This window comes from Grammomys surdaster, unplaced genomic scaffold, assembly GCF_004785775.1.
Source record: "Grammomys surdaster isolate TR1022 unplaced genomic scaffold, NIH_TR_1.0 62, whole genome shotgun sequence".
Lineage (NCBI taxonomy): Eukaryota > Metazoa > Chordata > Mammalia > Rodentia > Muridae > Grammomys > Grammomys surdaster.
Window position 1 is genome coordinate 4,797,355 of NW_021604564.1, and position 27,511 is coordinate 4,824,865.

At 40.7% G+C, this 27,511-nt stretch overlaps 2 protein-coding genes across 3 annotated transcripts in view; one reads left to right on the forward strand and one right to left on the reverse strand.

The window, feature by feature from the left end:
* Window positions 1-10,636, forward strand: part of Mtfr1 (mitochondrial fission regulator 1) — a 32,225-nt gene extending 21,589 nt beyond the window's left edge. Inside the window, exons 4-8 of the mRNA XM_028763446.1 lie at window positions 3,531-3,646; window positions 6,279-6,511; window positions 8,016-8,253; window positions 9,064-9,232; window positions 9,923-10,636. Coding sequence (XP_028619279.1) covers window positions 3,531-3,646; window positions 6,279-6,511; window positions 8,016-8,253; window positions 9,064-9,232; window positions 9,923-9,991 — 825 coding nt within the window. The 3' untranslated portion in view covers window positions 9,992-10,636. The remainder of the gene's footprint in view (window positions 1-3,530; window positions 3,647-6,278; window positions 6,512-8,015; window positions 8,254-9,063; window positions 9,233-9,922) is intronic.
* Window positions 10,637-17,058: 6,422 nt separating this feature from the next.
* Window positions 17,059-27,511, reverse strand: part of Pde7a (phosphodiesterase 7A) — a 41,363-nt gene continuing 30,910 nt past the window's right edge. The window contains exons 8-13 of one of the 2 annotated variants that reach the window (XM_028763942.1): window positions 24,585-24,716; window positions 24,023-24,114; window positions 22,042-22,186; window positions 21,347-21,443; window positions 20,763-20,843; window positions 17,059-18,828 (exon numbers count right to left, since the gene is read on the reverse strand). In XM_028763942.1, the coding sequence (XP_028619775.1) occupies window positions 18,659-18,828; window positions 20,763-20,843; window positions 21,347-21,443; window positions 22,042-22,186; window positions 24,023-24,114; window positions 24,585-24,716 (717 nt within the window). In that variant the 3' untranslated portion in view covers window positions 17,059-18,658. Of the gene's footprint in view, window positions 18,865-20,762; window positions 20,844-21,346; window positions 21,444-22,041; window positions 22,187-24,022; window positions 24,115-24,584; window positions 24,717-27,511 lie in introns of both variants that reach the window. The other variant, XM_028763934.1, reaches the window with a different exon arrangement.

Here is a 27,511-nt window from a genome sequence, read left to right on the forward strand (position 1 = left end):
TGAATTTTCAGGAGTGGTTTTTGGAATTGGAATAGTTATGTAACTATGAAAGTAATGATTTACATTTCCACTACAGGGAACCCACACATCTGGAAGCAAAATGCCCACTTAAAGAAAATAGCCCATTTTTCCTTAACAAATAAACTTGAAGTTTATGCTTTTTGCTAGGTGCTGATATTTTCCTAGAGAGATATTAAACAAGCAGATATGTTAATGAGCATAGGGTTTGGGTTACAATCAGAAATGTCTTGGGGGGAAACATGTATATGGAGCATACACAGACTTTCAGTATTTAAGTCATGTTAGGTATTACAAGTAATTTAGAGATGACTGGGTGAAGTATATGGGTGAGTGTGGACATGTTATATGTAAATACATAAGCCATTCTAGAGCAGGTGACCAAAGCTTGATGTGTTTTTTGGTGTGTATATGAATACTAAGCATTTTGTTGAAGTCCATTCCCTCAGGGTAGTTTATCAGAATACTATAAAATAGTCAAGAATGTTGTGGTAAGATTCTAATGTACTAATGAGTTTTGGGTTACTGTTTTTTAATTTCTTAAAGACTTTAAAACTATAGCACCTGATCTCCATTTTCTGTGTTTTCACTCTAATCTGTTCTGCTAACAGTAGCTTTAAAAGGACAGGACCTTCCTACAATTAACAGTAAGTCCTTTGTTTTCAGACATCTTGTCTCAGCCGTGCATGCTCATGGCCATCCATGAATGCCCATGGCAGTGATATCTTAGTCATGCTTGAAGACCTTGGCCTTGCTCCCCCTTGCCAGCATGCACTTCACCTTGGACTTATATTTTGCTTGAGTTGTCCTGGAGTTGGCCTTTCCCGTTTCCTGATTACATCACTCAGGAATGTTCTTTTCAAGTAGTCGGTGAATCACCTTTTAAAATGTTCCTTTGGGTTCTGTTTTCCTTTGTCTCTTCATTGAATTAGACTTAAGTAGGGGAACAGCTTGTGTAGTAGAGACAGATCTTGACAACTGTGTTGCCATTTTATCTCATTGGTCTTGTGTCACCTGTTCATATACATGGTATGGTTTTGCAGCATTATTAGTATTTAGATAAAGCTGTAAAGTAACACCTAGAAGATGTTATATTTTTGGTTTTCTGCTCCTACACTTTTGTTTTGCCCTGCTTTGTGAGACAGTTTCTCTGTGTAACAGCCCTGGCTGTCTTAGAACTCACTCTGTAGACCAGGCTGCTCTTGAACTCAGAGATCTGCCTGCCTCTGTCTTTCAAGTGCTGGGATTAAAGGTGTGTACCATCACCATGACCTAGCAAAAGACTCACATATTTTTATTGTATGTATATGGGTGTTTTGCCTGCACCTGTGTACCACAGAGGCTAGCATAGGCATCCAGTCTTCTGGAACCAGAGACACAGATGGTTATGAACTACCATGGAATGCTGGGAATTAAACCCATGTCCTCAGGAAGAACGTCCAGTGCTCTACCTCTGAGCTATTGCTCCAACCACTCTTACACTTTTAAAATTCTATTTATTTATTTGTTTGTGTGCATGCACCATGCATGCTCCCTGGAAAACATGTGGAGGTCAGAGGACAACTTTTAGGAGTCATTTCCACAATATGAATGAGTCCCAGGGTTTAAATTCAGATGTAAAACAGTGATCATAATCATTGTCATTTATAAAGCCTGGACAATTAGATTTGAGTCATTGAATGTGGACAGTCTCCCACCGCCCCGTTATTTGAAATAAGTCTGACTGTATAGCCAAGGCTGGACTTGAGGCCCCTACCTCCCTACTGTTGGGTGCAATGTCAGAGCAGGCATGCGCCACCGTGCCCTGAGATGAGTGCTTTACTGCCCTTGTTCCTTTTTGTTTTTGTGGAAATGTCCCATTTCGCAGACTGTCCTCTGATGTTGTATTGTGATTGAGTGGACCTTGACTTTCTGACCCTCTTACCTCCACCTTCACCATGCTCTGTTGATGTTCTGCTGGGGACCAAGCCCAGGGTTCCTGCTGCTAGGCAAGTACAGCCTGGTAAGAAGTTAAGCAGGGATCAGACAGAATCTGCTTTTGAAATTAAGACATTATACTCTTCAATAAAAATTACAGAATTTTTAGCTTTCCTCCAAAATAAAGCACTACTAAAGACAGACTCCCAGAATCTGATGTATGGAGTCCTGAGTTTCCAGGAAGATGGTCTGAATGCTGGACAAGTTCCCCAGGGTAGCATGTCTGAGGAGTGTGTTACTGAGGAAATCTCTCTGGCCTTTTTTTTCTTTGATTCACAAGTGAGTTGTGTTTGTTTCTTTAATTATTTTTTCTCTTCCTTTACTGGGGACTGAACTTAGGTATTTTGCATGCTTGGCAAGAACTCTACAACTAAGTTGGCTCCACAACCCTTCCAAACGTCACTTTTAGGGATTAATTGGGAAGCTTTATATGCAGATTGTTAATCATTGTCCTTCTGACTCTGACACATATGAAATGTAGCCTAAATTAATACAGTTAAATTATTTTCCCCCTCAGGTACATTTTAGTATACTCTTTGGTATTTCTTTCAAAATAGTTTTCCTTCATATGTTTAAGTTTAGCTAGAGAATTTTGCTCCTTGGCACTTTGTTTTTGTTTTGTTTTTGGTTTTTTGAGACAGGGTTTCTCTGCATAGCCCTGGCTGTCCTGGAACTCACTCTGTAGACCAGGCTGGCCTTGAACTCAGAAATCTGCCTGCTTCTGCCTCCCAAGTGCTGGGATTAAAGGCGTGCGCCACCACTGCCCGGGCTTTGGTTTTTTTATTTTTTTTTTATTTTTTTTTTTTTTATTTTTTTATTTTTTTGGTTTTTCGAGACAGGGTTTCTCTGAGTAGCCCTGGCTGTCCTGGAACTCACTCTGTAGACCAGGCTAGCCTCGAACTCTCGAACTCAGAAATCCGCCTGCCTCTGCCTCCCAAGTGCTGGGATTAAAGGCGTGCGCCACCACCGCCCGGCTTTTTTTTTTTTTAAATAGTGTTAAAACTTTAGTACTTGACTTCATTAACCATCCATCACTAGTTATTATATATATATATATTATTATTATATATTACCACAGTGGGGCTCGACAGTATTAACCATCAGCATTACTAGGCTCTTTTAGTCGTTTACTACAGTGAGTGGTGACTTTGTTGACTTTGTGTCCTCCACATTTATTTCAGGAAAAAGTGGTATCATTTTTGTTTTGGGTGTTAGCACAGTGCCTTAAGCATGCTAGCCAAGTGTCCTATCACTATGCTACATCCCTAGCCCCAAATCAGTCAGTGGTTTTTAATACTTAGAATCTAATTTTTTTCTTAAGTTTTTAGATGAATAAAATAAAAGAATTATGATGTAGAAATTGGGTAATGTTAAGTTAAAAATCCTAAAGTGGTGAACCAGGGCTCAGTAGCATATGGAGGCCTGCCATATAGCTATGGACCACCCATGAGGTGTTAGCACCAGCCTGATGGTTTCTCTTTGGTTTTTAAATTTATGTACACAGATAAAAGACTTTCTCTCTTTGTAACCTCCAGCTTACCAGCCATGCAACAGAATGGAGTCCCACGCACTCAGGAGAGGATGTGGTGGCATCTTTTGCTGATGTTGGATGGGTAGCCACTGAAGAAGGAGAGTGCTCAACAAGACTCAGGTTAGTTTGGAAGGCTATGGGATTGAGATGCAGTGTCTGCTGTTTTCAAGGATGCATTGGAACACTTGATTTGATGATAGCTTGCCCTGCTCTTTTTTTTGGGAGGTGGGGGCAGTCTTCTTTTGGGTTTATTTTTCAGAATCAGCTAATATTTGTAAAGTTCCCAGGAACGTTCAGCCTAAGTCGTTGTGAATCACAGAATTCCCTTCCATTCAGGTAATATTCTTGTATAAGTGGCCAGAAAGAACTGTCAAAGATGAGTTAGGTAAATAATCATTTCACTGGAGTACAGGAATCCATCAGATCATAGAGAATTTGTATTCTTGGAGAATGTTTCTTAAAAATTATATCAAGATGAGTTGGGGTCAGATGAATGTTAGAGATGTTTCCATTCATTTGAAAGCTTACAAAGAATATTTACTACATAGTCAATCTAAGAAAGTTACTCAGCACTGTTCTTCACTCTGAGAATCAGAGATCAGACACAGTCTTTAGGTTTAGACTTACTTGGTGTACTGGAGGTCCTAGGAGAAGTCAGTGTTACTGATACAGCTGGAGAAAGGCCTTGCCTGATGAGAGAAGTTAGCCTGGCTTCTGGAGAAGTTAGTTCCAGAGCTGAATATTGAGGGGCCAGCCAGGGGTAAGGAGATGGAAAGGCTGTTTCTCAGAGTGGAGAACTTGTTTAAAAGTCAGCCTGGGACATCTGAGACTGTTTCAAAATAAAGCCCAAACTGGCTTCTCTTTATATCAAGGAAGAATGATAATTATCTTAGTCAAGGTTACTATTGTCCTGAAACACCATGAATCCAAAGCAAGTTGGGGAGGAAAGGATTTATTCAGTTTATGTTCACATTGCTGTTTAAAGGAAGTCAGGACAGGAACTCACACTGGGCAGGAACCTGGAGGCAGGAGCTGATGCAGAGGCTATGGAGTGTGCTGCTTAGTGGCTTATTCTTTGTGGTTTGTTTTCTTATAGAACCTGGGACTACCAGCATAGGGATAGCACCACCCACAATAAGCTGGACCCTCGCTACTCAATCTCAATCACTAAGAAAATGCCCTTTAAGCCTGTCTGCTTACAGCCTGATCTTCTGGGGTATTGGTTCTTAAAAGAGTCTTAAGACTCTTTTGAAGGTTGAAGGACTGTTTCAACAGGGGTCATCTGATAACATTGGAAAACACAGAGAAAACACATTACAATTCATAACAGTAACAAAATTACAGTTATGATGTAGCAACAAAAATAATTTTATGGTTGAGGGTCACTATAACACAAGGAGCTGTTTTAAAGGGTCACAGCATTTGGAAGGTTTAGAACCACTGTGCTGGAGGCGTTTTATCAATTATGTTCCCTCCTCTCAGATGACTCCTGCTGCATCAAGTTGACATAAAACAAACCAGCACAGTAATAATACAGTTAGGATTTCAGCACACTGTACTTTACTCAGGAGTCTGCTCTTCTACCGTAGAGCATCTGCGAGCCAAGTGAAGCAGGAAAAACATGAAGAAATCTCACTAGCAGACAGAGCTGGTATGGCGAAATGGTTTTAAAGAAACGTATCACAGCTGTTTTCTGCTTTTTAAACATCTGTTCTAGATGCTTTTCGTTGTGTTTATATTTAAAATTTCAGTAGAAAGGAAAAGATGGTATTCATCTGTAGGCATGTAGAAATGTAAGCCTTATTTTGTGTATGCATGTGCTGTGTGGTGAGTACTTACTCATGCTTGTGGACATATATGCACATCTGCAAACATGTGGATTTCAGAGATCAGGCTCAGGTATTCTTCTAGTACTGTTCTCACTAAAACATCACAGTACACTGCACTGTCTCAGCACACAGGAGAAGGCTGAGACTTACCTGTGTTCAGTTGCTGACTAGCACTGTCTGAAGCTTTATTAATCTGGTCAGCCACAGTCAGTTCCCTAAACTGCAGAAGAAACTAGAAACTAAAGTCCTTAATCCAGGCGCAGTGCAGTTCTTTCTGCTCTTTAGAGTGGCTCATGTTAGCTTCTAACTTACTATGTATCCTAGGCTACTTTGAATTATTGATCTTCATACCAGGAATTAGCATTGCTTCCTGTACTCACAAAGAATTCTTCCAGTTTTGAAGTGTTCCCAGTGACTGGCATGTCAGACTTCAGGGAGCAGTGTTTCCAGTGTTCAGACTTTCACAGTGTGGGCATAAGAGAGAAATGACATTAATGGTTCCCCTTTCTTTTCAGTTTCTGGGATGTAGTTGGATTATATTGTTCCCATATTTCTTGTTTAATATGTTTAATCAAATACAGGAAATGCTGGTACTAGAAGGCAAAGCCAGGACCCTACAGAAGGGCTTATACATTCTTGGTTTGATCTTTCTGTTGGTTATGATTAGATTGCCATTTGGAAGATGAAATTTTTTAGGTGAAGACAAAAAACCCAAAAACAATCAGCAGCCTTTCTGAGCTCCTGTGGTACCTCTTGACAGTGGTGGAGGAGCAACAGGCTCTGTAGACAGTAAAGGAGTGGGGGCAATGCTGGTACATAGCTGGAGAATATTGACTCGATGATATCCTGATGAGCAGTGTGTAGGTATCTACTCAGCTCTCCTTAACAATCTTGTGATGGCCACCTTTATGTTTTCCTTGCAGGGCAGAGGTCAGGTCCAAGCCTCCTCTTGAGGATGACCCTCCTTACTTTGAGAAGCCCCCAAGCAGGCACATTTCCTTACCAAACTTATCTCAAGACAAGCCTTCTCCAAAAATGACACTAGCCAGTGAGGAGGCTTTGCAGAAGATCTCTGCACTTGAGAATGAGCTTGCTGCCCTTAGAGCTCAGATTGCCAAGATTGTGACCCTGCAGGAGCAACAGAGTCCAAGTGCAGGTATGTGGCCCCTGAATTGGTTGTTGTGACTTGCCAGTGCAAGCTATTAGTCTTCTCCAGTCTTGCCTAAGACAGCACACAACCTGATGATGTGTGTGTGACTTTGGTTTGAGAAGAGTAGGGGAAAATCGGCTTGTCAAACTCTGAAATACCTGCATTTGAAGTGGGCTATTGTGCATGTCTACTTTATGGGAAGCTTAGATTCTTCCATCTGGCAACGGCTTCTCTCAGACAAGAGGGCATAATGTGGCTTTCTGTCTGAGGAAAGGAACTGTTGCTGTGTGGGACTTGTGAGAAGTGCTGTTTACACCTGCACGGCCTGAGGTAAACATCTAATCCTTCACTTTGCTTTTCTGCTCTAAATTGGGTATAACAGTATTTGTGTTACCAAGTCCCTGTGCCATTAGGATGGAAAGTAATAAACAGATGCACACAGCAGGTACCTAATAGCCCTTTTCATCTCTTGTACAGAAGGAGAAACCAAAGTCAGGATTTCATCTAGTCCTATTGGTTTAATTGGTGTGGCACATTTTTTCCCATGGAGAAGAAGCTATGGCCTTAAAATCCTAGCCTGCTAGTTTCTTGAAAAGTAGTGGTTGTTTTTCCTGTTATTTCCCAGTCCTGAAGAGACACTTAAGTTCCCAGTATCATGTTGCTTATGGTGTGTTTGGCACTGGGCACTAGAAGGTGAGGGGTGGTCTCCGAGATTTGTACAGACATGTGCTTTGTATATCAAGTTCTGGCTTTTTCTTGGAACTCTTTTCTTTACTTCCCTCTGCTGGTAGACTAGGGGAACTACCGTAAATAGGAGAGAGAACATTGCAGTTTGTTCAGATGTTTTATGGTCTGAATATTTCAAGTAAAACTCTTGTGACATTACTATTTCCCCAAGCTCTCATTTGTACAGTTCTGCAGCAGAGACAGCTAACTTTGAGTTAGGCAAAAAGGGTAAATTTTAGGTATTTTATTTCTTTAACACTTAATTACTTTTTTGTTTGAAAATTAAATGTGACACTGTTTTGTGAGACAAGGTTTTTCTCTGTATCTCTAAGTGACCTGGAATTCATTATGTAGATCAGGTTGGCCTTGAGTTTGGTCTCCCAAGTGCTGGGATTATAGGCATGTAAACATCTAGTATGATGCAAGTTTTTGTGATATTTGTGAGAGTGCTGAATTGTCCAATTGTATGTATTGAGGACAGATGTGTATGAGTATTATAAACTGCTTTATGTTTCTCCTAAGAGTGATTATGCTGCTCTCTACAAACAGGTGTGTCTAAACTCTTAAAAAACCATCTGTAGTCATTTGCATGGGACTTTTCCATGGGGTGAGTTTGGGTTCAGATTCAGACATTTCTTAGTAATCTAATTGCATTTTCCTTATATATTCTTTTTAAGGATATTGCTTTTAGGAATACAGAAGTCTGTCACATACTTTTGTTTTTAGAAAGTGATATTTTCTTGCCTCTTACCAGAAAGATGGACTTTGTTTGTTTCTTCTGTAGGTTGCTTAGATTCTTCCACATCTGTTACTGTAGCACCCCCTCCCCCTCCCCCGCCCCCGCTCCCTCCATTGGTGCTCCACCAAAGTACGTCTGCTCTTGATCTGATTAAAGAACGAAGAGAGCAAAGACTCAGTGCTGGAAAGACTTTGGCTAAGGGCCACCCAAAGAAGCCTGACATGCCAAACATGCTAGAGATCCTTAAAGACATGAACAGTGTGAAGCTACGGTCAGTCAAGAGGTAAGGCCCCCACCTTTGTTCTTGCTTCTACCTTGGTCTTGTAGAGCCTGAGTACTGGAGTCTCAGGTTTATAACATGAGTATTGAACATTTTCCCTTCAAGAAAGGTCTGCAGGTCTAACAGCCCCTCCACACAGAATAGTCAAGGGCAGGGAATAGCTGTGCTTCAGGCAAGCTTCCCAGTTCCACCAAGTATCATCCTCCTGTGCAGACTCAACTTGTTTTTCTTTTTTTTTTTTGCCAGATGAGAGTTTTTCTGTGTAGCCCTGTCTGTCCTGAACTCCCTCTGTAGACCAGGCTTGCCTCACAGTCAGAGTTCCACCTGCCTATGCTTCCAGAGTGCTGGGATTAAAGGCATGCACCACCAATGCCCAACTCATTTCTTAAAAAGGTTACCTGTTTTAAGAAAATTTTCAGTGTGTATGGGGAGGTCAGAAGACAACTTCTGATTTGATTCTTGCCTTTGATGTGAGTCCTGGCATTGAATTAAGGTCATCAGTCCGGGTGGCAGGCACCTTTACTTGTTGAGCCATCTCACTAGCCCACATGTAGACTCTATTGTGAGTTCTCACTCCTTCAGTGAAGGCATGGGATGATGCTTCCTCTCCTGGAGGAAGATGCAGGATACTTCTGGAAGATGTAGCCCTGACTTGTGGCCCTTTATCTGACTGCACTCTCATGTTGAACTCTGAAGTCCAAGTCTCCCTCCTGCTACTAGCATTGCCTTGGTCACCATTTGTTGTCCGTAGAGAACCTCTAGAGGACCTCCACATATTGACCTGTCTCCATGGTTTCTGCTCCTTTCTCAAAGGTCAGAGAAAGATGTAAAACCTAGGCCAGTGGATACTACTGACCCTGCTGCCCTCATAGCAGAGGCACTGAAAAAGAAGTTTGCATATCGACATCGGCACAATAGCCAAGGAGAAGCTGAAAGAGGAATTCCAAAGCCAGAGTCAGAGGCCACTTCAGAGCCAGCCCTGGTGAGTAGTAGCATGTTAGGTGGAGATTCATATCTAAGCTACCGACTTGTGTCTCCTGCTGGACGCTGTAGGGGCTGTTCTGTACCTATATGGAGATTGTAGCTGGCTGGGATCATTGATCTTTTGTTTTAAACAGGGATTTAGGAAATCGACACTGGATTTAAACTTGCTATGTAGAAAGGCTGGCTTAAATCCACCTCCAATGCTGGGATTAAAGTAGTTGTGCCATTGTGTCCAGCAAGGATGACATGTTTGTAGTCTATTTTTCTCACTGTAAAAGTTAGTTTGTTTGGAAATCCAAAACTTACAGAGAAACATAAGTAAAAAAAGCAGAGTCTAATCCTGGGTTTCACTGCATAGCACTTTCCAATGTTAAATTTACCTGCAGAGTTTTATTTTTGTATTTAAGTATAATGAAGTGAAATTCAATCTAATAAAATTTTCATGATGATAAAGTATAGTGTTTGTATTCAGATTTTAAGATTTACTTAAAATAAGACAGGATCCTTTTCTCCTAGGGGTGCTTGTGGATTTTTCCCAGTGAGGTCTGACATGGGCTTGTGAGGTGTACGCGGCATCCCCCAGAGACCGAGTAGACCACTCCAGTACTAATTCCTTTCTGCCTGTTGTTTGCATGAAGATACTTGCTGACTTATTCCATGCTTTGTTTTTTTCTTTTCTTTTTCACAGTTTGGTCCACATATATTGAAGTCTACAGGGAAAATGAAGGCTTTAATTGAGAATGTTCCAGACTGCTAACGGAGAACGAATTCAGAAAGACTCCTGGTTCACCTGTTGGCTTGCAGAGCTGAGTTTGGCTAGTAGAAATCACCAGTATTTAGTAAATTCCTGACTGTAGTGTTCATTGGTCTCCTTCTTAGCCTAATTAGAGAAGTAAGAAGTAGTGAAAGCACCAGAAGTTGGTTTGGAGATGGTCAGTTCTGGAGCTCTCCTTAACACACATGTATCATGTGCATTTTCAGTTCTTAACACTAAAGTCTGTGCAAAAGTTTTATATGCACACATTTGGATACAAAAAGATGTAAAGCTCACAATGAATGGCATCAGTGAGGACACTGTTATCTTCCTCTACATTGAGAGTTTACTAGTCAGCAATGAACAGCTGGTATACTGTTATCATAGCACACTATTGGAGCTGGGAATGCCTCGGACAGGTCTTGAGTATGTTTTTACTTTCTGTTTTCTGGAGCTGAGTTTACATAAACAGCAGAAGATGTTTACTGCTGAGTCTCTGTATTGCTTTCTCTTAGAGGGAAGTGAGGACCAGGAAGGCTGTTTAAACCTCATTACCACTCAATACTGGGAAGCAAATGTACTTCTCAAGTAGTAACAAATCAAATTATTGAATTAAATAATTTCTTAAATAAAAGCCAGAATGTATCATCTTTCTTATCAGTTTAATAAGTGGCTTCATAAAAATGATTTATTACTAAGTTAAGAATTGTCTTAGTTAAGGTCACTATCACTGTGATGAAACACCATGGCCAAAAGCAACTTAGTGGGGGAAATGGATTATTTCACTCACAGTTCCATATAGCAGTTCATTGTCATAAGCAGTGAGGACAGGAACTAAGCAGGGTGGGAACCTGGAGCCAGGAGCTGATGCAGAGGCTATGGAGGGTGCTGCTTACTGGCTTACTTCTCATGGCTTGCTCGGCCTGCTTTCTTATAGAACCCAGGACCACCAGCCCAGGATGGAACCACCCACAATGGGCTGGGCCCTCCCCATCAATCACTAATTAAGAGACTGCCTTACAGCCAGAACTTATGGAGGCATTTTCTCAATTGAGGTTCACTTCCTTTTAGATGACTCTAGCTGTGTCAAGCTGACAAACTAGCCAGCACAATACTTCTAGAAATGTCAGCATAATTGAATTTATAATTTTGAAATATTGGTCAAAATATCCTTTATAATGAAACATTACTGAATAGGTGAATAAATTCCCTTTAAGCTATTTATTATTGGCCAGCCAATGAATTACATTATGCAGATAAACCTTAGGTATTATTAGAAAGTAGAAAACTGCCTTTATTATCTAGGGCTTGGAAGGACTTGTTATAATCTAAAGTACTTAGTAGTTTTCATGATTTTTGTGTTTCTTTTTTTTTTGGTTTTTCGAGACAGGGTTTCTCTATATAGCCCTGGCTATCCTGGAACTCACTCTGTAGACCAGGCTGGCCTCGAACTCAGAAATCCGCCTGCCTCTGCCTCCCAAGTGCTGGGATTAAAGGCATGTGCCACCACCACCTGGCTGATTTTTGTGTTTCTGATAGATTCTTTAATGTTAGAATCTCTTACCACGAGTAAATACTTGGATTATTTAAATCTAGACTAGTGGTTCTTCCCAGAAGAATTTAAAGATGGGAAGTGTAGATAATATTTTAAGTTATTGAAAATAGGTGTTCTAAATCATAACAAAGATTGGGCTATTTTTCATAGCTTACTTAGTTTAAATTGTGGTATGTTTTTGCTGTATATTGTTTCTAAATATTTTATATGGTTTGAAAACTGTCTTTTATGAGATTCAGAAAAATTGCCTGACCACATATTTTGACCTAAGAAGTTTATATTCATATCAGTATTGAATTTGACTAGCATTCTACTATATGAAAGTTACTATTTTAAAATAAAGCAAGCTGTTGAATTTTCTTTTGACGATACTATTATCTATTTGTATATTTGCCTCCCTCTGTCTTTCCTTTGTACCTAAATTCTTTGTGCTGACATGTTGTTTTAGGATAACTTGGAATGCATTTTTTTTAAAGATTTATGCATATGAGTATTTTATGTATGTTAGTACACTATAGCTAGCTGTCTTCAAACACACCAGAAGAGGGCATTGGATCCCATTATAAATGGTTGTGAGCCACCATGTGATTGCTAGAAATTGAACTCAGGACCTCTGGAAGAGCAGTTAGTGCTCTTAACCACTAAGCCATCTCTCTAGCCACTTTGCAATACATTTTAAAGCAGAGATACATTCCTTAAAGAGCTTTGTTATCTGTCACTCCCTTTCCCTCTTAGACTGGTTTTGACACAGGAAAGCCAACCCAGGAGGCCTCCTATACAACATAGAGCTGTGAGCTGAATGTTGTATCTGACAGAGTTGTAGTGACACTTCTAGAGTTAGAGAATCTGAGTCAGAGTGCTGGACTTGGAGCCACATATGATCTTGGGCAAGTGAGTTTATTCTGGAGCCATTGAAACTGTCTCAAAAACAAGGCTTAAACTTGTAGTAGGTTCACCTAATTTAATCAGCTGTGGACTTGCCAGGCAAAAGGGAACTTTGTTCTTGTGACAGGCTATTCCAGCATTTCCACACTTAACCACAGGGCAGAAAGGCTGGAAGGTTACCATGGGACTTGTCATGCAGCTTCATCTATTACTAGGGCTTCATGGCTGTTTTTTCCTGTTTTCACCATTCTCAGCGCCTCTCTTGAGCCTGACTTGGAAATTCTGTAAGTAGGCCATTTAGTGGTACAGCAAATAGAAAACCACAGTTAAGCAAGGACCCAGCATCTCAGTGTTCCTGAGGAAGCTGCAGTTCTCAAAAATCTGTCTTACAAAAGTCCTTTTAAATGGCCCTTTACAGTTAGAGTATAATGCAGGCATAATTTTAATATTCTTGGGGCCAAGGGTAAGACAACTCAAATACTACCAAGTAGACTCTGATTACTTCATGATGAAAAGCCACAATTTAAGGACAAAGGCTACTTTTCATTAGACGGTTTTTACCTAATATGTCTGTCATTGTTTTCCAATGGCCATCCCTGTTTTTTAACCAGATGCTGTTTTATTAGAGAGTGAAAGATTCACATCTCTGGGAACTTTATATATCAGAGAGCAGTATCTTACGGGTGAAAAAAAAAAAGACCAAGAACACTTGGGACATCATTGTGAAATATTGCTATTGGCAACAGCATAATTGGTATGTTTAGAACAGAACAAGGATCACGTTACTCCTTCCAGAAATCTGGTAGGAAACCTAGGAAAGACAACCTAGCACTCTAAGAGTGTCATGATGAAATGAATTACCAAAGAATGCTCACAGCAGCCATTCAGTTAGCTCTTACTATCCATTTGCCATTACTTGGTAAATACTTTAGAGGTCAGAGCCACTCTAAAGATTTGGTACCTTGGTGAAGGCCTTAAAACCATGTCTGCCATACTGTGGACACAATACTTCCTAAAACCACACTCCTGCTTCCTAAGGAGAAACTGAGACAGAGGAAAGAAAACAACCAGCAAGGGGAAGCTCATGGGATGGCTGAACTCCATGCTTTGTAAAGTTCAGCTTTGTAAACCTGGCCTCCAGTATGACACACAAATCCTCTGTATTGAGTCCCAGTTGCCTGTGTACCTTAGAAAACCCCTTTCTATTCTTAAAATGATTCTTAAATGGAAAACCCAATTTTCTGTTAATCTTCAACTTTGTGTGATGGAACGCAGAGACTTGTTCATGGCAGACAAGAGCTCTACTGCTGAGCTGTAGCCTTACACCTAGGGACTTTCAGCAGTTAATACATGCATCTTTGTGTAATAACCTTCTCATACACGGCCCTAACTCATTAGAGGAGTAGGTCCTTTGGGAAGTAATTATGTCCAATTATGGAGACCCCATGATAGGATTAGGAAGAACACTAAGAGTGAGAAAATTAGCTCTTTCTCCTCCTATTGGCCATGTGAGGATAAACTAGAAATTAGCAAGTCTACAAACTGGGAAGGATGCCCCTCCTGGAACCTCACTAACCTTGCACCTTGTCAGACTTGGAGTCTTGTGCTACAGCACATGAAGTAAGCTGACAGGTAGACTTCGATGTTTCCTTCAAAACTTTACACACACACAAATATATGTATATATATGTATACACACACATACACACATAATTTTATATAAATTTTATATAAGAAAACTTTGATATCACTACAGTTTCCTGAAATTTGTTTTACAAGACATGTCCAAACAACGAATACTTCAAATTTGCTACACACACACACACACACACACACACACACACACACACACACCTTAAAGATTTAAAAACAACTTAAAAACAGGATTTTTTAAAAAACAGGCTACTGAATCAACTGAAAGTCACAAATGACTAAGTAAACATGTTTCAATTTTAAGTCAACAGCCAACAAGAGGCTAAATATTGAAAATATCAGTGTTTGTCTTTCCACTTCCATCCTGCAGATTCTAAAGATAGATTCTAAGAAACTTAAGAGACATGAAGTTGAAAATGTAATTGATAAAGTTAGTATTTTACTCAAGTATCATTTTCAATACTTGAAACTGTATAATCAAATTTGAATACTTAGTGACTTAGGCATCAAGAGATACAAATGGTATTAGTTTCTTTATAAACAGTATCCCAGCATTACCACTCACTCTGAGTCAGTTCTAATTACAAGCACTTTGTACACATTTTTCTTTCACCAAGACAATTTGAACAGAGACATTGGCTTGTAACTTGTAATGCTCCCTAAAAATTGAACACCAAGTACCATGTTTTGCATATAACAGGAACCAAACATTTACTATACAACTTCAGCATTACTAAGCCACTCCCAGGAAATTTCTTAGCAATAGTGTGATAGTTAAAGGGTGCATGGGCACTCTACAGTAATTTGTTTACTGATGTCCCAATTTACGTCTGCCCTATACTGTGCACACTGAAAAAAACCATAAGACCCTTTATGTTCCTGTCAGTTTACCCGCATGTTGCCCCGCAGTGGTGGCTCTCTCTCCTGAAGACCCTTGGGGGTCCTCTTGATGCCATGCAGGTTCTTAGTATGGAATGAGTACAGTTTCAATGTTATGTTTCAAAAACATGTCAAAGGTGTGGCAACAAGTTTGCACATTTCTTTAAAAGCAGTATGAATTCCATTAGTTATTGGTCTCAATCAGCAATTACTGATGTTAAGACATAAGCTTGTGACAGCTTTTAAGTCTTAAACAGGAAACATATAAAAAAAAATCATTGTGGAAAATACCATTTTCAGAGCTGTGAAGGGATTACTAGCACCTCTAACTTATACCTCAGGTACAGGATATTGTTTCCAGGTTTGCAAAGGACAAAAAAAAAAAAAAAAAGTAATTTTTTTTTCTTTTTTAATACAAAGAGATTCATTACAAACTATCATGTTTAGAGTACAATGTTAATGACCATCTTAAGATAAGACTTAAAATGTTTTCTCAAACTCTTAAGCAGAAACTCCCTCACCTACCCCAACTCTCCTTCAGCAGTGGGTCCAGACTCCCTAATGGCTGCTACATACTCAAAAGTTCTTTGAAGTATCCAATATATCTTGAAATGTCATGAATTTTGTACTACTCTGAATTTGCTTTAAAAAAATAACCTAAATCCTTCCTTAAATTATTTTAGAGAAATCAATTATTGAAGGAAAATAGGTGGAAGCAGGTAATTCCCACACAGCTGTAGAAAACAAACTTGATGGGCGTGGGAGCACCACCAAGGGACCCTCTGAGAAGCCCAGACAGCAAAGCTAAACTTCCCTGTGGTTTTAAACGTGAAGACAAGTCAGAGGCAGTGTAGCCTACCTAGGCAAACTCAACTGAAAAGGGGCTAATGAAGCAATTGATCTAATGGAGTTGCCAGTCAAGCTAATGTGGAGAAGCAGCCACTGGCAGAGACCCTCTAGCATCCAGGGGAGGAGGTACCCAATCCATGGCTGTAATATCAGCAGTTATCCCCACAGGGAGCAGGGTGCTTTAGAAAAGTTGGGTCCCTTGCTCAGAATTCTGAGTAAACCAGCTGATCCTAATCTGACTTCTGAAGGAGATTTGCCTAAAGGGAGAGAATGATTGGTTTAGTCGTTATGTTGCTCATTGCAAATTAAAATACCCAGACTGTTCTCTGTCAGTTACTGTGAACTTGTTTAAGGTGATATTAGCTTGCAGGGAATTTCATCAGACCCCAGACAAGTCAAATATCCCAACATGCTGTCACTTTAAGAGTGGCCAGTGGCTGTCTTTGGGTAATGACTATTATCCTGTACCCATGCTGTCTAATAGGAGAGCAGAATGTGGGCATGGGGGACCACTGGAAATGAGGGTGGTATAAATTGAGATGTTTTGTAAGTTTAAAACACATTGGATTTTGAAGACTTAGCAACCCAGTTTATTATACTAAAAGAAATATTTTTGATATATTAGAATTACTAAAGTTTCAGCTTTTGTAGAAAACTGGGAAATCATTCAAGTGGGTTTGCCAACACTTGTACTTTCTTCTAGGAAGTAGGTGCAAGTAGGTCTGATCTTCATCTGAACTGTATCCCTTCTAATAAGTTAGGTCCGGGAGGGTAGAAAGGCCACTCTTAATTGGCACTGGGGATGGTGGCATACACCTTTAATACTAGTACACAGAAGCAGGGAGGTATCTGTGAGTTTGAGGCCAGCCTGTTTACATTGTTACAAGGCTACCCGAGCCTAAGGAGACCCTGTCTCAAAAAAAGTAAGTGGCTATTTCTTACATTGCTTTAAAAAGGCCAGGAATATAAACACAACTAGGTATTCTTATCCCTTTCAAGCGTGTGATTTCTTAGGCAATTTCCAACAAATGCTATGAATTACCATCCACAGCAGACAAGACTAAACAAACTGAACCAGGCCTTGCATTTGTAGGGTGCAGAGTAAGGCTCATATACTCCCAGAAGACAAAGTCTGCACACAGCTTAGACTGCAAAATACCCATGACTGAATGGAAGAGGCAACAGCTAGCTGATCACCTAAGTAATTCAGCATGTGATTTCTAAAGGACTGAGTGGTGAGGTAAAGTGCAGAGATAAAAACATGACAAAAGACCAGTTTTTATTTGTCAAAGGTAACAGCAACAGGCACATGTTTTAATGAGTGTGAAAAGCCTTTTACAAATGGCTTTACACTCAAGTTTTCTCCCAAGAAGATGGCTGTTGCAACAAACTGTAAACATAATAAACAGTCTTTAACAGTAACAAGGGAAATACAAGTTAACTAAAAGAAAGCACCGTTTCTCTTCTAGATTACAGTTGTGCTTGCTATACATAAGACCACTGAAAACAAATTACAAAAGTGGAATGTTTTAAGTCTAAAACCAGTCCGTAAATTTTATCCTAGAAAACATCTATTCACATCAAAAGGTCCACCTAAGGATAACATTTCATCAAAGTGGGGGAGAGGGGACAAGAAAACAATGCACTTTTCAAATCGAAATGAGAAGTTTGGTCACTTAGCTTTGTGCATAGTTTAAGGCATCTGGAGCACTCTTACAGCGTCACCTACCTTCCCCTCCCCCAAGTGTGGCTGCTTACTATGTCACATTCTAAAACAATAAATAAAAGCTTCCATTTCTAATCCTTTCCCACATGGATGGATAGAACATGCACAGCCATACATGCACAAACATGCACGCAAACACACATCCATACAGCCGTACACAACATACCTCTCACGCACTGCAGCGAAAGGGACTTTAGTACCCTTGATTTGAAGGACACACTTCCCTAGTCCACTTTATTTCAGATTGGCAAATACCCTGAGCTGATTATGGTATGTTAAACATTCTACCTTTTTCTTGCATGTGTAGGTCAAGTGTACAGTAGTGAAAACAACATGCAGTGTCTTCACTGCAGAGTCAGAACACAGCTAGACATTGGTGTTCCTTCCCTGCCATCCCAAGTTAAAAACTAATAGGTAAAAAAAGAATCTGCATTGCCAAACAGCGCTGGAGTGAAAAGCTTCATGTGGTTTTTGTGGTAAATGCTCAGTCTCCAGTGCACAGAACAAAACAGCAAGTGGGAGGCGTTGGTGACATTGACATCCAAAGAAGAAAAGGCAAACGCTGCGGAAGAGCTGCAGTCTCTAGCTCAGTTGAGAGCGGTCAGTGGCTCCTTCACAATAAATGCTTCAAGGCAGTTTAGAACCAAGATTTCAGATTTGATTTGTAAACATGGATTGATTCTTGCCAGAGGCAGCAGAGGCTGGGCACTTCACATTTCTGAAGTTTTCTCAGAGAGAATGTAGTGGAAGGGACAGGTGCGCTATTGTATTGGACTGGTTGCATCAAGATTGCTGCTGAGGTTGAGTTCAAGTTTCAGGGCTTGAAGGATACACATTTTGAAAGCACATGGCACACTTAAAAACATCTTCCTTTGTTAATCCATTCTGGTTCTCCTGCTGAGCTTTACATATTTAAGGTTTCATACAGAAGCCAGATGCATATTGCTGTATATTCCTGTCTTATCATAAAAAGTGGGCTCAAATGATCCAGCAGAAGACATCTTGATAAATAATGCTGGCGTCATTGCCTTGGAATCTTCACAAGTCAGAACCAGTTCTTCAACTCAAGACCATTTCACATTTCCACAATCTTGCAGGAGGGAGTTGTCCCACTGGTTCAGGGTTATGATAACCGATTTTCCTGAGTTAATAACTGTGAGTTCAACTCAAATGCAGCATTGGCATCCTCACTGCTGGGCTGTTGTCTTTGCAGTCCCTTCCAACTGGCTTTATTTAGCCCCACATGTCCGAGCATTGTCTGTGACAGCCTCGTGTCTGAAAATCTGGCCCACTCTGTAAATAAAGGCTCCACTAGGTAAGTCATAAAACCTTGAGAAACAGAGGAAAAAGCCATTAAAATGTCTTGATCTTTAAAACATATAGAGCTTTAATGTTCTACAGTTCCACTCAAGTATTAGCCAAAATATTACCTTTTAAAAGGTCTGTGTGTGTACGTGTAATTTACAAATCAGGATTTCTTATGTATTCAGTGGTCCTCTGGTCTATTCTGTTTCTGTTAGCTGAACAAGCACATCTTACTTAAGCTAACACATGGGGTGGCCATATCAACTAAGGGCACTAGAACACAACTCCAGGGACATTCTCAGGGAGACAACTGCTGGCCAAGAGGGGTCACTGATTTTGGCTTCACTTCCTCAGTGATGGAATATCACACCTGGTATGACTATTTTATTTAACTCAGAATATACAATGTCAAAACTCCTGAGAAGGAATAGTCTAAAAATAATGAAAAATTAGTTTAATATTCTCACTATTGAAGTGAGAATGGCACAGAAGATGTGGGGGTCAGAGCATAGCTTGTGGGAGGGAGCTGGTTTTCTCCTTCCACCATGTGAGTCCCTGGGATCAAACTCAGATGTTCAGGCTTGGTAGCTAGTACACTTGCCCAGTGTGCCACTCAGCAGCCCTGATTTTCTTTGAGAATCTCACATACCCATCTCTGTCCCTAAGGATGACCGTGAACTTCAGATCCTCTCTCCTCATGACAAAACTGGTGACATTATAGCAAATATTGTCATGCTCAGCTAAAATCACAACTTAAAAAAATACCTATTTTTATTTGTGTTTCATATATGTGTGAGTGTTCTCAGGGGCAGAGGCTAGAAGAGGGTGTCATAGCCCTTAGTGCTGGAGTTAGGTAGGAGCTACCTTAAGTGGGTGCTGCTAACAAACCTCAAAACAGCAGTAAGTTCTTAACCACTGAGCCATCTCTCCAGCACAAACTACAAAATTTCTAAAAATCACTTTAAATTCTTTCTCTAAACTACAGGCAGACAGACATTAAGGGAACTGCGTGTCCCCACTCACCTAGCCTTCCTTCCCCTTTGCCGACATCTCACCTATTCTTTGAACCTGAGTAGCTCTCCTGGAGAAGCAAACAGCAGATCTACTGTCTTGTTAACTCCATCACCAGTGAAACATCTATCTACCCTTAACACAGGAGTCAGTACTGACCCACAGGCTCAACACCATGCACTCTTGCAAGCTGTGCCCATTTTCTGCATCTTTGACTAGTCAAGTCAGTCCCTACGGTTCTACAAGATGCTTTGTAATCGCAACCTAGGAGTCAGTGTTGCTGCTGTTTCCTCCCACTGCATTATGACTGTGCTAGTCCTGAACTTCTAGAAACTCGACCTTCCTGATGTTTATCAACACCCTTCACGATGTTCAACCTAAATTCTAAGGCCCTTCCCAACCCCAGATCCCCAAAATATATTCTACCCAAACTCTTGAGCTTCACCCTGACATCTTTCTCTACTTACAAAGCTTAATACAATACACTCAGCCTTAGGTAAGCCTTCTCATGTTCTCCTGCAAGCATCAGTACTAGTCACAGAATATGCCCTGTGCTTTCCAGTACATGGTTAGTTCCCACCTCTAGGTAGAGTGGTGATAGGCTGTGGGACAGCATAGTCAAAAGCAAATAAAGCATGAATGAGGTTAGCGCTCTGGACTGCCTGGAGACAGTGGAAGGTGGCTTTTGGAGGTGACATTTGAACCTTCAAGAAGAGTCCCTGAAGCAGACAGGAGGGGCTGGCAGAGCAAAGAAAGGATATATGTTGTTACAATGATTAAGATGTCCTCAACTGTCCTACAAATTACAATGAGCATAAATTGAATACTTTGTTTTGAATAATTTTCTAGTCTAGTCTAATCAAAATAAGTGAATTTTTTTTAACCAGATGCAACTAAATGTGCATAGTTACCAATCTGGATGTTGGCAATAGACTCAGTCTGACGATCACAAAGTGGACTCACACCCAAATGGTACTTTTTTTCTATATCTCCTATAAATTAAAAAAGGAGAACTGTTAAGATGCAACACATCTGCTGGTTAAATCTATAATGAATACCTTCACTGTATCTATGACTTTACTGGAGGAACATTACAGAATCCTCATGGAAGGATAAAACTTTAAGCTAGTGACACATAGAAAGCTTGCCAAATTGATATCACTATTTAAACAGAGCAAACAAACAGAACAGCTTTGCTAGGTGTTCCTCCCAAGACGAATTCTGTCAGTTCTTTCAGACATGCCTCACATGCTCACATGATCCTGCTCTCTACACAGGTGAAGGGATGGGATAGTTTCAGAGCAATCTTTCTGCAGAGAAGTTTCCAGTCTACTTTCTGTGACATCATGAATACCCAAGGTTACTCAGTTTCAAATCACGTTCCATGTGTTACTGGTTATACATATATGATGTTCAAATAGTTGTTAAAAATATAATGCATCTACTGTGAGGCTCTTATAAATGGCTGGGTATGAGTTATTCAAATGTGACCTGCCTTGGTGGAAGAATTCCTCCGTTACTTTTTCACTCCACTGCTTGCTTAATTCCCAGTTCCGACATGGGTTACAAATATCAGCACATTTCAAGGCCATCTAGCAAACAAAATATTAAAAGGGTGTTAAGGAAGAAAAGATCTCATTGTACCAGGTTTAAATAGACTCCAGCAGTGGGGAAGAACACTGAAGAGAGAAAGGAGCCCCTGGGCATGTAGCTGGGGGAGGACGTGTTTAGTGTGCATGGGATCCAGAACCAACTAAAAGTAAAAGCCAGCAAAGATGGAAATACTGTGAAAGAAAAAAATCACTGTTAGTAACTTCACACTACCATTGATCTACCAAGTATCTGTCCAGAATGCTGATAAGGATGCTAACCCTGTTAAACTAGAATGACTCTTGACAATCCCAAGGAGACACAATGACTGATCAGTCATAAAATAAAAACAAACCAGAGACACCATGTACTCCTTACCCCCCTTTCCTGAGAAAACTCATCAGAGTAGTCATCGTTGACTAGGTGACCTTCTCTGCTCTTCATCAGAAACCCTGAGTTTGTGTCCAGGAAGGGGACACACTGACTGAGGAACTCTTTCCTCCCAATCTACCATGAAAAAATATCTGCTATATTTCATTCTTGTTCCGCCTGTCACACGATTCACCTTGGAACCAATCTTTGCAAGTTTCAGAACTTTACCTGTAGAACCAAATGCCTGTGTCTGCCATCATCAAGGTGTAAGTCACCTTTGTCCAAGTGAGATCTAAACAATGACAGGTACTCGTTCTGGCGACTGATGTCCGTGGCTAGTATCAAAGCACCTATCTGAGCCTCCATCTCTTGTCTGGAATTACAGAAATAATAAAGGAGACATTTAGTACTTTCAATTTATTTTCTCACTTAAGCTTAAGTATTCAGAAAGCTTTACAAACCTCTGCAAATTGCTTTAAACTTGATATATAAGAAAGTATTGTGAAGCATGCATTTAAAAATATTAAAATAACTAAAGTAAAAGAGTTTGCAGGGAAATACCACAATGCAAAGATGCCAAAGGAAACATTTTTATTCTGTCAGCCAAAGTTGAATTATTTGCTTAGAAGGGGAGAACGACTAACATAAAACACCATTATGCTGTTTGAGAAAATCCTTAAGAATTTTCTAAGAAATTTCTGTATGTACAGGAAACAACTCTGTCTTATTTTTTGGTGCCTAGGACCTAAGAGAAGATTCAGGCAGAGAAAATACAAGCCTATTCAATTGTCAACTGAGACATTTGAGAAAGATGCTTAATGAAATCCTAATAAAATTCTCAGCAGTTTGATCAAGGGGCCAGAGATGGGTCTAGCAATTAATGGCACAGGCTCTTCTTCCAGAGGAACCGGGCTGGTTCCCAACTCCTTCATGGAAGCCTACTCATAAGGCATCTCCATTTTTAGGGAGTTCCTCATTCTCTCCTGGCTCTGAGGTACCTGGCATGGATGTGGTGCACAGATATACATGTAAGGAAAATACACATGCACATAAAAAATTAAGTCAGTTATCTGTATAAGAATATTCAAATTATCTGGAGGAAAAAATGTCATTTGTTAATATAGACAGCATATATACTGCATCTTTTAAAAAACTGCCTCATGAGATTAAAAAAAAAAAAAAAACCTCAACAGGGTCACAATAAGCTTATCTTTGTATTATTGACAACAAAGGGCCTTCAACAAGGCCATCAAGATGGCTCAACAGGAAGAGCACTTGCCTCCTGAGCCTGATGACCTGAGATTATCCTTAGGACTCCAGAGGAAGGAGACAAATGACTGCTGAAGGCAATCGTCAGACCTCTGCATGTGTACCACAGCACACCCGTGCCTGAATGCATATGCACACAATTTTAAAATTTAGAAAAAAACAAACAGGTTCAAATGAACACAATACTAAGTATTGAACACAAAGTATAAAAGACCATACTGGCAAGGTGTGAGATGTTTCTGCCAATACTATCATATTGGACTTACTTAACTTTAGTGGTTTTTATTATGCCACCAAAATGGCCTGCTTAATAGTATTAAACTATTTTCTGTTGTTCTTTTTATTCATTATCCTTCATGACAGCCCCAAAGCTGTACATATGAGGGCACACGGCCGTATTATCCTTGTTTTATTGACTTTGCAGATGTTGCAGTCTGGATGCATCTTGTTATTCAGTGTCACTTTCTGTGTAATCTTTCAGGTACACACCTGAAACCTTTATCAGAAAAGCTAAGTACAACTACTGAGTCACTGTGTGTAAATCGAGTTTTGCAGTACTCAAAAAAAAAAAAAAGAGGTATCTTTCATAAAAATAAATAGCCAATGAAATACGAGTGACAGCTACGTCATAACAGGCTTAAGAATTTGGATATAAGTTTCTTTGGATTTTCAGTGTATGTGTGTTTGGCTCACATTTATGTATGTGTCCCATGTGTAGATACCTGTGAGCTACCATGTGGGACCTTAGAACTGAGTCCAGGTCTTCTCCAAGAACAGCAAATGCTCTAAACTGCTGAGCTCTTTTCTCCAGCTCCACAATTTGATAAATTTTAAAAAGATACATTTAGTTTAAGGAAACGAAGGTATGGAGCAGCTGAATAATAACATAACTTTTAGCTTAATTAGTAACTTTATTTCCATTTGTTTTAATCTAACTTACCTGCTTTCCAATGGCAAGTGTGAGAACAAACCAGATTCTCTCAACAAGCCCACTGCAGATCTCCAGTGGTGATTCTCCAGGACTGAGGTATTCTACAAAAAGGGTTTTTTTGTTACCTAACAGTAATTTCTGGACATGAAGAATCATTTGTCAGTAATATTAACTTGGTTAAAGTATTAACATTCATTGGAAATTTACTTTGACTACTTTCATTTCCTCAAAACATTAAACAGTGTAGAATACAGAATATTAAAGTATTGTTAATTTATTTGTGCATGTGTTTATTTATGGGTGGGTGAGTGCATTTATGGTATGAGCAGTGTGCACCCACACATGTGTGCAGAGGCCAAAGGGCAACCTTGGAGCCATTCCTCAGGAGTCATCCACATTTTTTTGAGAGGGTCTCTCACTGGCTTGGGCCTCATGGATTAGGCGAGGCGGGTCAGCGAGTGAGCTCAAGGGGTCCTCATGTCTCTTTAGCTGGGATTTTAGGCACATACTAAAAAAATAAATAGCAAGAACAAAAACAAACCAAATTAATTCCCGATGAAACTGGACTAACCTTGTATAAAGTTGCCAAATAATGGTTGGTTTTAATAAGAAACGGCTGATTAACACCTGGGTGATCCAGGTCATGGGTGGCAGCTGCAATTAAGCTCAGCAATATATCCCAAGGAGTTACAGAACTGGCAAGCTGAAGCAGAACAGAAGAAGAGTTAGTCAGGCACATCCCTGAAATACATTCTCCACCACTAGGAGTTAGTGGTGACAGTGGGGATGGTGGGGACAGTTGCTTTCCTGCTCTGCCTGTTGAGTTTTCAGCAGGACAGCTCCTAGTGCCATCAAGTGCCTGTCTGGTGGTAGCTCACCGAGACAGTGCAGGCTGTGTTATGATGAGTGGTACTGCTGTCTGAGGGACAGGGCTTACCTGATAGGGAAGGCTTCGCTTTCACCACATTAAAAACATCCAAGGTAAGAAACACTCGTTCTCAGAAACGGGGACTCTAAACTGACAAACGGGGTTGAGTGTTTTCATTTGACCGACAGCTGGCCACATTCAGGATGGTTTTCACAATGCATTCATGCCAGAAAGGGAATTTCATTCATAGCAGCAATGTAACTTTACTCTTAGTGTCACCAAAGTTAAATAAGAAAATAACCATTGTCAAAGTGTATTAGCTGACTGTAGGTTTTAGCACTAAAAACGGCCACCTTCAGTCTATCCCCAGCTCTCATGAGGCACCGCTTCTGGAAAACGGATGCTCATTCTGTAACGCCCAACTCCAGGGCCCCACATTTTCCCATCTCCTTGTTCTGCCTGTTAGCCCTGGCTGCAGCCAAGGCCTCATCTGTGTCCACGGCCCTGAAAAGTCCTTCCAGAGCTGACTCATCTGTACGTCTTTATTTAGGTTTATTTTATGATAATCCTTTTACAGCCCTGTAAAATAACCTGACAATAAAAACTGATGAGCATAAATCATTGATAATGCTAACACAGGAAGGAGATTAGAGCACAACAAAACCGTCAACGAGATAATGAACACACTCAGGTCCTAACTTGGCCATTTCCTTTCCATGCTCAGTTACAAGTCAGTGGATGCTTCTATCTAATAACAATGTTAAGTATCTTTAACCTTGCTATCTATTATGAGGGGGACAGGACCTGGGCCATTACAAGGGTTTGAAGGCCAGAGGAAGACTTGCAGAAGTTGGTTTTCTCTTGCTGTCTGAAGGCTGGTTTGTGACTCAGCACTTTTACCCACTAAGCATCTTGACAGCCTTATATTCTTTTAAGGTAGAAAATATATATGGCTTCTCTTTATATTATGCAAATTAGGACATGGAGGAGCTTAATAAAAAAGTAAAGAAAATGAATTCCTCTTCAGAACATGGAAAATGTTTTTAAAAATCAGACTTTTTGACTACAAATTGAGTACAAAGTTTTATGAATTCTTTGAGAATGTCATGCCTGTATACAGGGTGTTGATCACATTCACCTGACTACTCCCTTATCTCCTCCCAGGTTCATCTCTCGTTTCCCCTACAAACTTCATGTTCTCTTAAAAGACAATCCACCAAAGTCCAACTTGTGCTGTTCATACATACTCATGGGTGTGGAGTCCTCCAGAGCGCTATATTCAAACTACAGGACCCATACACTTAAGGAAACTGATTTTTCCTGCTGGAAGAGCCATCAACTGTGAAAAGCTCTTCTGTTAGGGGCAGCTGTCTCTCCTGACTTCATGCTAGAATACTGAGTTGATCTTGTGTAGGTCCTGTGGAGGAAAACATGGCTGCCATGAGTATAGCAGGCCCTTTCTGACCTCGGGCTCTGACAGTCTGTCTGTCCCCCCTTTCTCAATGGTCTGTGAGTCTTGTACAGAAGGGATATGATATAAATGTCCTATTTATTATATTCCTATTGTTAGCATTCTGTCTAAACTCCACCCCTACATTTACATGGCAACAGCCAGGCATACTTCTCCCCACAGTTACCTGGCTATAGCCAGGTAGGCCTGCCCACTATAAAAGAGGCTGCTTGCCCCCTCCTCTCCTCTCTTACACTCTGGCTCTCTTCTGATCTCTTGATCCCTCTGTCCCCTCACCCCTTTCCCCTTCCCTCCCCCCTCTCTCCACGTGCTCATGGCCGGCCTCTACTTCTCTACTCTCTCCCTCTCTCTGCCTCTACTACCCTCTTAACTCCCCTCCCCATGCCCTGAATAAGCTCTATCTATACTATACCATCTCATGTGGTTGGTTCCTCAGGGGGGAAGAGATGCCTCAGTATGGGACAACTGAGACATCCCCTTCCCCCATACCTCACCACACACACCCACAGAACATATTCTATATCTCTTTTATCTTTTTATGAACACATCATTGGTACTGTGACTAGGACATAGAAATCTGCAGGTTTGCATCCCACCTCAGCTATACCACAAGAGATCCACGCTTGCTAGAACAGGTAAGCCCCCATCCTCCACTGGTCAGAGTAACTGTCCACATCTTCCCAGGGAGGATTTCCTGAGCTCAGAGCTAACCCTGTGCTGCCCTGACCCTCGTTCTAGGACTCAATTCCTTGGGTGAGATTTTCCTCTCTCCCTTTGAGACAGTTTCTTTCTCATGGCTGAGATGTTCTCTCAGGAGCACCTGCCCCACGTGTCTCACCCAGTGCCAGATGCTTGCTATCTACCCATAGGTAGGCTTCTTCCCCTCCTCCTCCCTCATTGGTGGCTGGCTGCAGCCACCAGTTCAGCCGGTTTGCCTGAAAAGCTGGTCTGGGACCCTGCTTGCTCCCCATCCCTGTTTCTTAGCTCTGCTCTGTGTCTGGCTGCACTCCTTGCGTCCTGCCAGTGACCCCGACACTTGCTTTCCCATGTACACTACCACCCTCGCAAAGGGCTTGGCTGCCCATGCATGAGAGGGAGCCTCTCTCTTCCCCTCTCTGCCCGGGACTTATAAAATGAGTGTTAGCAGTGTGTATACTAT